General features: G+C 47.0%; 1 protein-coding gene across 4 annotated transcripts in view; it reads right to left on the reverse strand.

Annotated features, from left to right (window-relative positions):
* The window catches only part of STS (steroid sulfatase), a 151579-nt gene that overhangs the window by 15412 nt on the left and 123944 nt on the right, over positions 1-12223 (reverse strand). For all 4 annotated transcript variants that reach the window (XM_043895792.1, XM_043895794.1, XM_043895793.1 and 1 more), the window contains exon 8: positions 9943-10102. In XM_043895792.1, the coding sequence (XP_043751727.1) occupies positions 9943-10102 (160 nt within the window). The remainder of the gene's footprint in view (positions 1-9942; positions 10103-12223) is intronic.

The following is a 12223-nucleotide window of genomic DNA, read 5'->3' on the forward strand; positions in this document are numbered from 1 at the left end:
GACGTGGTAGGGGAAGAAGGGGGTGGGAAGACCTTCTACTAGTTCTGCACCCACTTTTCTGCTTATTGCCTTGGCCGTTTATTCAAAAACTCCAGATCTGCTGAAAATAAGAATTTCTGACAATCTGTGTGTAAGAAAAAGATAATATATATAGCATGGGGCAACTTCCACTCAATAGACTTCAATGAAAACAAAGTTCTAAGTCCCAATGAAGTGATCTGCAAATAATGATGATGATGATATTAAATATCCCAAGGATGGAAATATACCTACACACATTTACATACTATATATACACAACAGGTATGTTTATGCTCTCAAAGGTAAATATATCTCTTCTACGACTATGCCAAAAGGTGGAACTTACCAGATGGCAAGTGATAACTGTATAGAGTGGGTGAGGAGCAAAATAAGACTATTTGGAGGTTTGCTGTTTATTCGCTAGGTCATGTCCGACTCTCTGCGACCCCATGGACTGTAGCCCGCCAGGCTCCTCTGTCCATGGGATTCTCCAGGCAACAATACCAGAGTGGGTTGCCACTTCCTACTCTAGGGGATCTTCCCGACCCGGGGATCAGACCTATGTCTCCTGCATTGGCAGGCAGATTCTTCACCACTGAGCCATGTGGGAAGTCCCTTTTGGAGGTTAAGTAAAGGAAAAAAAAGTCTAAACTTCTGTTTTGACTGAAACATACATTAACACCCACTAGAGAAATGGAAGGCATTGATCCTATGCCTTGATACTAGGCACTGATTCACTGACACCAAAACCTGGGGCAGAAAGATACCCGCAAAGGGTGAGATAGTTGCACTTGAGGATTTTCTTTCTCTGATTAAAAACACTCCCAAGACAAACATCATAATGATAATGCTTATATGTGGAATCTTTAAAAAAAAAAAGAAAAAAGGCACAAATGAACTTATCTACAAAGCAGAAATAGAGTCACAGATGTAGAAAACGAACCTATAGCCAGCAAAGAGGGGAAGCGGGGGAGGGATACATTGGAAGACTAGTATTGACAGACAGACACTACCATAAACAAGAGGGAAAGAAAGTGAAAGTCGCTCAGTCGTCTCTCTGGCTCTTTGCGACTGTACAGTCCATGGAATTCCCCAGGCCAGAATACTGGAGTGGGCAGCCTTTCCCTTCTCCAGGGGCTCTTCCTGACCCAGGGGTCGAACCCAGGTCTCCCACATTGCAGGTGGCTTCTTTACCAGCTGAGCCACCAAGGAAGCCCAAGAATACAGGAGTGGGGAGCCTATCCCTTCTCCAGAAGATCTTCCCGAGCCAGGAATCAAACCACGGTCTCCTGCATTGCAGGCAGATTCTTAACCAACTGAGCTATCAGGGAAGCCATATATAAAACGGATACTAATAAGGACCTATGGTATAGGACAGGGCAGTCAACTCAATACCCTGTAATAATCTGTATGGGAAAGGAATCTGAAAAAGAATAGATAACACCGCTGGCTCCCTGGTAAAGAATCCACCTGAAATGCATGAGACGTGGGAGACTCGGGTTCCATCCCTGAGTCTGAAGATCCCCCAGAGGAGGAAATGGCAACCCACTCCAGTATTCCTGCCTGGAGAACCCCATGGACAGAGGGGCCTGGCGGGCTGCAGTCCACGGGATTGCAGAGAGTCGGACATGACTCAAGCGACTGACCACACACCACACATGCATAAACGAATCACTTTGCTATGCAGCATAAACTAACGCAACACTGTAAATGAACGACACTCCAACAACGTTTTTAAAAAAAAAAACCCAACACTCTATGTCTCTCCTCTCCTACTATGAGAAATTGGAACTTTGAAAAAAAAATACTTATTTTAATCGGAGGCTAATGACTTTACGATACTGTAGTGGTTTTTGCCATACGTTGACATGAGTCAGCCATGGGTGTAGATGTGTTCCCCATCCTGAACCCCCCTTCCACCTCCCTCCCCATCCCACCTCTCTGGGTCATCCCAGTGCACCAGCCCTGAGTACCCTGTATCATGCATCGAACCTGGACTGGGGATCTCTTTCACCTATGATAATATACATATTTCAAAGCTGTTCTCTCAAATCATCCCACCCTCACCTGCTCCCATAGAGTCCACAAGTGTGTTCTATACATCTGTGTCTCTGGCTGCCTTGCATATAGGGTCGTCCTTACTTGCTCATATAATTTGGGTGAGCACTCTTGATAGGCCCGATGTCCCTCAGGCTTTTTGTTTCTTTCTTTCTTTTTTGGTGGTGCCTTTTGGTGTCACTAAAAGCCTCATAAAGTAATTATAGCCTTGCTGCTGGGTGCCCGTCCGGCACCCACCCTGAATGATCCATCACGCGCTGTGCCAAAGTCCACAGGACTGAAAATACTCCATTATCGTTAAGTTAAAAATAAGAACAAAAGACAGAATTGGCTCGCTTTCAGAGCCTGCTTGCTAGTTGCCATGAGAGGAACAGGGTAGACAGACAATTCTATCCGAAAGCTGCGTGTGTTCTGAATACCGTTTCTATGCTGAAATGGCAGGTATTGCGACATTTCCACAAAGACTCAGTCCTTAAGACTGCAAGTGAAAGCCACTGAGTCGTGCCTGACTCTCTGCGACCCCATGGACTGTATCCATGAGATTCTCCAGGCCAGAACACTGGAGTGGGGAGCCGTTCCCTTCTCCAGGGGATCTTCACAACCCAGGGATCGAACCTGGGTCTCCCGCGTTGCAGGCGGATTCTTTACCAGCTGAGCCACAGGGGAAGCCCGTCCTTAAGACTATGAGATCCTAAAGACGTGGAACAGAAGCAAGGGATGAGGAGAAAGGAGGAGAGCAGAGGACTGGAGCATGAAAAACTCTGGGCTAAAAATTCTGAGGCTGAGATGGACCCCAGCTCTGTCCATCACCTTTATGTCCACATGGAGATAAGGCCTTTCCATGAAGGTTCAAGACTGGCAACGGATCTCCTTTTCTCCCAACCAATCTCTACCTCCCTTTTTTTATTTTATTCTTTTACAAAAAATCTTTTATTTTTATACTGCAGAACAGTCAGTGAACAATGTTGTGATAGTTTGCAGGTGAACACCGCAGGACCTCAGCCACACAGCCGTGTGTCCACGTCCATCCCAGACTCCCTAACCATCCCTTCCCTCATCCTTCCCCCTGGGAACCATAAGGTTATTACAGAGTACTGAGCAGAGTTCCCTGTGCTGTCCAGCAGGTCCTTGCTGGTTCTCCATGTGAAATACAGCAGTGTGTCCATGTCCATCCCAAACTCCCTGACTATCCCTTCCCCCATCCTTCCCCCCGGTGACCATAAGGTTATTACAGAGTATTGAGCAGAGTTCCCCGTGCTGTCCAGCAGGTCCTTGCTGGTTCTCCATGTTAAATACAGCAGTGTGTACACGTCCATCCCAGACTCCCTGACTATCCCTTCCCCCATCCTTCCCCCTGGTGACCATAAGGTTATTACAGAGTATTGAGCAGAGTTCCCTGTGCTGTCCAGCAGGTCCTTGCTGGTTCTCCATGGTAAATACAGCAGTGTGTCCATGTCCATCCCAGACTCCCTGACTATCCCTTCCCCCATCCTTCCCCCTGGTGACCATAAGGTTATTACAGAGTATTGAGCAGACTTCCCTGTGCTGTCCAGCAGGTCCTTGCTGGTTCTCCATGGTAAATACAGCAGTGTGTCCACGTCCATCCCAGACTCCCTGACTATCCCTTCCCCCTGGGAACCATAAGCTAAGGCTGTGGATCTGTTTCTGTTTTGTAAGGAAATTCATTAGTTTCATTTCTTTCTATAACACATTCCACATACAAGGCATGCCATACGATATTTCTCCTTCTCTATCTGACTTACCTCACTCAGTATGAGAATCCCCAGGTCCACCCATGTTGCTGCAAATGGTGTTATTCTACCAATGTTTCTGGAAGCTGTGTGTCAACATATGCCCACAAAACTCAGTGCTTAAGAACCATTTTCTTAAGATCAGTATCTCATGACTAAACTGGGCCTTGATCCTACAAAGGGGGACTTAAGGATAAAAAGAAGTCTCCAAGTCTCAGAAACTTCCTTTCTTACTTCCAAGCAATAGATTTAAGTTTTTTATTTTTTTTTTTAAAGGAGAGAACCAAGGTCTGTTTTGCAACCTTCTTTTTCCTTGCAATGCAGAGAGAGGTCTCATTTTTAATTTTTTTTTTATATCCTGCATCTAACGTGCTCTTTCCTGGAAGCAGGTAATAAATCACACGGTGATGGAAACCACCGTTGAACACTGCTGCAGAAATATGGCTTGTCAAAAAAAGGCTCATTTCTGCCATGAAAAATGGAAAGTGATTCGACTGAGCTAAACTTTTAAACAGTGTCTGAGCTATCAAAATAGTTGGGATGGCTGGAATGGAAATGTTCCTACAACATCACGTTTCGTGGCAGAGTGGCCCGTACACTCTCAAAGTCACACACAGCATCGCCATTCCATTCAGTTCAGTTCAGTTGCTCAGTCGTGTCTGACTCTTTGTGACCCCATGGACTGCAGCACACCAGGCCTCCCTGTCCATCACCAACTCCCGGAGTTTACTAGGGAAGCCTAGCTGTAGGTACATCCCCTTTTTATGGATTTCCTTCCCACTCAGGAAACCAAACAGCGTCGAGTAGAGTTCCCTGCATTACAGTAGGCTCCCGTGAGTTATCTATTTTACACACAGCATCAGTAGTGGAGGGGCTTCCCAGGTGGCTCAGTGGTAAAATGTAGGAGACAACAGGTTGATCCCTGAGTCGGGAAGATCCCCTGGAGGAGGAAATGGCAACCAGCTCCAGTCTCCTTGCCTGGAGACTCCCAGGGACACAGGAGCCTGGCGGGCTACAGTCCGTAGGGCTGAGAAAGTTGGACACGACATGAACAATAACAGTCAACAGTGTGTATGTCTCAATCCTAATCTCCCAATTCATTCCACCCTCCCGTCCCCCCTTGACAAACCACACATTAGTTCTCTACATCTTTCTCCCGATCCCTGCCTTGCCAACGGGTGCACCTAGCTCTCGGGGCCTATGTCTTATATCAACAAAGAGAGACGGTCCTCCCTTTATTTCGAGAATCAGCTTATCGGAAGACCAGGGGGAAAGGATTTTTCTGCACGTGCCGGGGTGACGGCCACAGGTAAGCTATGGCACCAAAAGCAAACACACCCCTCAAGTAGGCCTGGGGGGCGGGGAGATTCACTGTGGATGGGAGTCCCATACAAGGCACATCTCGGGCTGAATTAGAGAAACCTCACGGCAGAGACTCAGCCACACAACAGTCTCTCTGTGTAACCCCGGGATCACTGCTCTTTGTAGCTAAGTAGAAAGCCTGCCTGGAAGGGCTTTCCATTTCTCACCGAGCTAGGGTTGATCAGGAGAGGTATCTACCAGACATGAGATGCTTCTTCACAACGACAAGGCTGTCCTTGCCCTTCCAGAGGGTCTTGTGAACAAAATACCCTCTCGTGCGACAAAACGTATGGAAAAATGCCAGGGCGCTTCATTAAGTGATTGTCCCGTGGCCTGGGTCCAACCCTCTGAATGTGCTTTTTCTCCTAAGAAAGGTCCCTTTAACATTTCTCAAGTGGGCACTCAGGAACGCTGATTCCCATCCATCAGTAGCGGGAAAGAGTTCTAAAGAGGAAACAGGTTGTTTTCTAAAGAGGAAACATCCCGGTGTCTGCTTTATAGATGGAGATGGATAAATAGGGGGCTTCCCTGGGGGCCCAGACTGTAAAGAATCTGCCCGCAGTGCAGGGGACCTGGGTTCAGTCCCCGGGTCGGGAAAATCTCCTGGAGAAGGGCATGGCAGCCCACTCCAGTATTCCTGCCTGGAGACTCCCATGGACAGAGGAGCCGATCGGGCCACAGACCACAGGCATGCAAAGAGTCGGACACGACTGAAGAGACTGGATAAATAGAAGAATGGATAAATAGAAGAATATTATCCAGTTGTCATTATTGAAAAGTTGTAATGAGGTTTTCCTGATAACAGTGACATCTAAGAGGGACCTCCACCCAGACACAACGTCATTGGGTTGAGTAAGACCATCAGCGGATGAAAGCCGTAGGAAGAACCTCCAATATTCAGAAAGGGCCCTACTGACGAAACTGGCTCACGCAGAAAAGACTTGGGTCTGATTAACAGGGGTGCGGGCTGGCTTCCTCCATCAACGGGCACGTGTGAGGAAGCCAGGATGACTTCCATCACCCTCAGGTTGGGGTGGGGAGGAGGTGCCAGCAGGGAGATTTCCCTTTAAGAATCTCCCTCTTTGCCTCTGGACTTCTGCCTTCCCTGGCCTCTTCCCAGTGAGATGGAAAACCATTTAAAGATGCTGTGAGAGCCCGTGGTATGTCCCTGGTGGTCCAATGATTAAAAATCCACCTTGCAATGACCTTGCAAAATGGGTTTGAACCCCAGGGACACGGGTTCGATCCCTGGTTGGAAAACTAATATCACATACGCCTTCAAGCAACTAACCCACATGCCACAAGTAGAATCCACAAGTCACAATTAGAGAGTCTGCACACTGCACCGGAAGATCCCACAACACGCAGTGGAGATCCTGAGGGCCCCAACTATGACCCGATGAGGCTAAAAAAACACTATGAGAGAAAAGAGCAGGGATGATATGATATCATGAGCCAAAGAATTGATGCTTCTGAACTGTGGTGCTGGAGAAGACTCTTGAGAGTCCCTGGGACTGCAAGGAGATCCACCCAGTCCATCCTAAAGGAAATCAGTCCTGAATGTTCATTGGAAGGACTGATGCTGAAGCTGAAACTCCAGTCCTTTGGCCACCTGATGGGAAGAGGTGCCTTACTGGAAAAGACCCTGATGCTGGGAAAGATTGAAGGCGGGAGGAGAAGGGGGCGACAGAGGATGAGACGGTTGGATGGCATCACCGACTCAATGGACATGAGTTTGAGCAAACTCTGGGAGCTGGTGATGGACAGGGAGGCCTGGCGTGCTGCAGTCCATGGGGTCGCAAAGAGTCAGACAGGACTCAGCGGCTGAACAAGAACAGCAATCGGAACAGTCTGTGTGCACTGTTCCTAATACTATTCACATTTATACGGAGGGCAAGAACCAGGGCTAAAGAGCAGATAAAAGAAGCGGGGAGACTTCTGACTGTCTATGAGAAAAAAACGTTTGGGACTTCCCTGGCAGTCCAGTGGTTAAGACTCCATGCTTCCACTGCAGGGGGCCATGGGTTCGATCCCTGGTCAGGGAACTAAAAATTCCTTACTCTGCAGAGAGTGGAGAAATAGATAAAATCTCTTTAAAAAAAAAAAAAAAGAGTTTTGATGAGTTCCCACTGCTGAGTTTTCCATCATTAGAGGAAAGGCAGAATAGTGTGACGGGAGGGTAAGATCATCGAAGCCCTCCTTCAGCCTTCAAAGTGATGACCGTCTAACCCCCAGTGGAGATTAAATGTGGAAGCTGCAATAACTCTTTTTCCCTATGGTGGGCGAAGCATAAAGGACAAGTATTCATGCCTCTCCACTCTGCACGTGCCGACGCTTTCCATTTTCACATCAACCCATTTGGCAGCATTCAAGGCTGAACCCGTTTGCAGGAGAAGAAACCAAGGCCCAGGAAGTTCGGGGCTTTGAAGCTGTTAAAACAGCCAAGATGCGAAGCCCTGCATGCAGTACGGCTCCAGGATCTCTGTTCTTCTCCGGAGCACCAGCTGCTCTCCAGGTGTGGTCCAGACACCCACGGGCATTCCCTGAGATCTATCAGGAGGTCTACCAGCTGAAACGATCTCCATGGCGATTCAAAACATTCTTTGATCTCTTGCATCACTGGTCTTTCACGAGTTCATGGAGGGTCTCTCCCCGGAGGCTCCGTCATCACTCTGCCAGCTGACTCAATGTCTGCTTGGGCGCTCTTGCGTTTAAAGACTCTGATTTGAAGATTTGAGTACTAATATGGCAAACATAGATGGATGCCACCCACAGAGGCAGAAGCACCTTTGGGTTCCTCGATCAGTGAAGTGTTTGTGAGGGTCTTGAGACCAGAACTCCATGAAAACAGTTAATCAGCGTGCCTCACTTGGAACTCTGCAGATGGGTCATAACACATAAGAAGGGCTACACTCTATAATTTAGCCTTTCTCATTTGTGTGTGTATATTTGTGTCTGTGTGTGATGCGTGGGCACACTTCTGGCAGAAGGTATACCCAATGTAGAAATTTGGAAAAAGGAAAAAAAGGGTAAGAGTGAACCAAGCTTGTACACAAAGGAGCTGAGCAAACCTCCGCCTGGACTCAGCTCTGGCCGAGCTGTTCTTTTTGTCCCTAGTTTTCCAGTCTCCGCTGGGTTTCCCCTGGCAGCTGAATTTAAACCTGATTTGTGGCCTGTGCACCCCCATCGCCTGCCACCTGACTAATGAAAACAATTAATCAGCACGCCTCACTCAGAGCTCTTTGGATGGGTCATAACACTTAAGGAGAAACCGTCGGCGATGTCACCGGAAGCTGTATTTAAATGGAAGAGAAAGACGTTTCATTTAGAACCTGCGAGATGAAGACGTGCTGGGGAAACAGGCCTGATGGAGGAGCCAGATCCCTTTCTCGGTGCTCCTGCAGCAAAGAGCCGCTGGGTGGGGCTGGGAGGAGGCGTGTGTGATGAGAGGAGGGGGCTTACTCTGTCCAGCTGCCCTGCTGCAAGCCGATGAGACAGAGAGAGACAGAGGGAGAGAAAATCCATCGTATGCCAAAAAGAGGGAAGCTCAGCTAAAGAATGCAATTCCATTCCTCGGCATGTACCATACACTCCATGGAATTCTCCAGGCCAGAATACCAGAGTGGGTAGCCGTTCCCTTCTCCAGGGGAATCTTCCCAACTCAGGGATGGAACCCCGGTCTCCCACATAGCAGGCGGATTCCTTACCAGCTGAGTCGCCAGGGAAGCCCATCGCAATGGTAAAAGACACATGTGCCCCGATGTTCACTGCAGCATTATTAACAACAGCTGGGACATGGAAGGAACCCAGCTGTCCATCAACAGGTGAATGGATAAAGAAGAAGTGGGACGTGCATATGATGGAATATTACTCAGTCATGGGAAAGAAACAAAACTGATCTTTCCTAGAGACGTGGATGGACCCAGGGACTAGAAGAAATTAAGTCAGCTGATACGAATACCAGATATGAATGCATATATGGAATCCAGAAAAATGGTAGAGAGGAACCCATTTGCAGGGAAGAGATAGAGACACACACAAGCGGGAGGAGATGATAGGATGAATTGAGAGGGCAGGGGGCTCAGCTCAGGGCTCTGTGATAACTTCAAGGGGAGGGATGGGAGGCGAGAGGGAAGCTCAAGAGGGAGGGGATATGTGTATCCTTATAGCCGATTCACGCTGTGGGAAAGCAGAAACCAACACACTGTCATAGAGCAATTATTCGCCAATTTAAATAATGCAGATCCAACATGACAGGGGAAATAAATTTTAAATGAAAGAACGCAAAACAAAACAAAGACGCGGAGCATCCAGCCCCATCAGGCCTCGGACTTGGTTTCCCCTGGGATAACAGGATGGACAGAGCCGTGCTTAAGTTGCTGGACCCACCACAGTCACCAGGGAAGCCCAAGAAGACAGGAGTGGGTAGCCTATCCCTTCTGCAGGGGATCGTCCCAGCCCAGGAACCAAACCAGGGCCTCCTGCATTGCAGGCGGATTCGAGAAGACTGGAGTGGGTAGCCTATCCCCTTCTCCAGGGGATCTTCCCAGCCCAGGAATCGAACCAGGGTCTCCCGCATTGCAGGTGGATTCTTTACCAGCTGAGGCAGCAGGGAAGCCCCTTAACCCACCAGTTATCTTCCATAAGTGGCCATAAGTGGCAGGCAGCCTGCCACGGAGCAGGTGATAAAGAGCTCCCTGGCCTGCAAAACCTAAGTGACAGCATCGCAGGGAGCCGGGAGTCAGGGTACCTGTCTTGAGGCAGAGGAGACCCCGCGAGTTTGGCGACCGTGGGAAAGATGTCCATGTTGCTGGTGGGCTGGTCAATCTCCAGGCCGGCCGGGATCACGCCCGGCCACCGCACGATGCCGGGGACCCGGATGCCTCCTTCCCAGTTGTTGGCTTTTCCCCCTGGAACGCAGAAGGAGACGCGTCAAGGAGATCTGTCTTTCCAACACTCGCCCTGGGGCGGCCAGTCTGGAAGAACCAAGTGCTTTGATGACAGGGATGGGACGAGAATCTCCTAGTTATCTGCGGCTTCCCCGGGGGCTCGAGTGGGAAAGAACCCGCCTCCCAAAGCAGGAGACACAGGTTCCGTCCCTGGTCAGCGAAGATCCGACTTGCCTTAGAGCAACTAAGCCCGTGAGCCACAAGTATCGAGCCCCTGCTTAAAGCCCGCGGGGCCGGAATGACTGAGCCCCTGAGCTGCAGCTACTGACATCCGAGTGTCCTGGAGCCCGCGCTCCGAAACAGGAGAAGCCACTGCAGTGAAGTCTGAGCGGCAAGGAGAGAACAGCCCGCAGTCTCCAAGCTAGAGAAAAGCCCGGGTACCCATGAAGACCCAGACGGCCAAAAATAAGGAAAATTACTAAAAACTACATTGTGCCTGTTGTGATGAAAAATATATATGTTAAGTTATATATCATTATAAAATATGCAATATATATAACGTATAATTGTATACTGGACATATATAAAGTTATCTGTAATTATATATAAACTATTTGTTTAATATATTCATATATATAAATTATAAAATATATAGCTATATATAATTATAATAGTTATACATAAAGTCATATTAATGATAATCTATAACATGATATATATTTATATATAAATTATAAAGTATACAGTTATCTATAATTATAAAATAAATTATGTTTAATATATATTCATATATAAATTATAAAATAGTTATCTATAATTATAATATAGTTATATATAATATATAAAGTCATACATAATGATAATATATAAAATTATATATAATTTACATACAAATTATAAAGTATATAAAGTTATCTATAATTATAATATATATGAATTATATATTTAATATATTCATATATAAAATTATAACATAGTTATACATTAATTTTATATAAGTTCAGTTCAGTCGCTCAGTCGTGTCCGACTCTTTGCGATCCCATGAATCGCAACACGCCAGGCCTCCCTGTCCATCACCAGCTCCCATAAAGTCATATATAATTCTAACATTCGGTTCAGTTCAGTGGCTCAGTCGTGTCAGACTCTTTGCGACCCCAAGAATCGCAGCACGCCAGGCCTCCCCGTCCATCACCAACTCCCGGAGTTTACTCAAACTCATGTCCATTGCGTTGGTGATGCCATCCAAACATCTCATCCTCTGTTGTCCCCTTCTCCTCCCGCCTTCAATCTTTCCCAGCATCAGGGTCTTTTCCAATGAATCAGTTATTCACATCAGGTGGCCAAATGACTGGAGTTTCAGCTTCAACATCAGTCCTTCCAATGAATATTTAGGACTGATCTCCTTTAGGATGGACTGGTTGGATCTCCTTGCAGTCCAAGGGACTCTCAAGAGTCTTCTCAACACCACAGTTCAAAAGCATCCATTCTTTGGCTAGTATACATAATATATATATAAAATATAATATACTATATATACTATGTATAATAATATATAATACATTATAACATATGTTTTGTGTATACACACACACACACATATATATACACCCACATATATATATATACACATACATACATATATATATATATAGGGTTGGCCGAAAAGTTTGTTCAAGTTCTCCATATGATGTCACGGAAAACTCAAACTTATCCAGTGAAGTTGCTCAGTCGTGTCTGATTCTTTGTGATCCCATGGACTGTAGCCTACCAGGCTCCTCCATCTATGGAATTTCCCAGGCAAGAGTATTGGAGTGGGTTGCCATTTTCTTCTCCAGGGGATCTTCCCGACCCAGGGATCGAACCCAGGTTCCCCGCAAATGTTTCAGCCAACCCAATATATATGGCATGGTCACTACATGCATGACACATGGCCAGCACTGCATGGTGGATATGAGTGATGACTCTGTAACCAGGGACGGTGAAATCTTGCAGCAACCAAGACTGACAAAAGAAGACTGAGAACAATGACTCTGAGGTCACGGGGTTCCAATTCCATTTCTAGTTTTTACCACCGGCGGAAGGCAGGATAATGTTGCCCCTGTATGCTGCATGTTTAGTCACTCAGCCGTGTCCAGCTCTTTG

The sequence above is a fragment of the Cervus elaphus genome, chromosome X, assembly GCF_910594005.1.
Source record: "Cervus elaphus chromosome X, mCerEla1.1, whole genome shotgun sequence".
Classification (NCBI taxonomy): Eukaryota; Metazoa; Chordata; class Mammalia; order Artiodactyla; family Cervidae; genus Cervus; species Cervus elaphus.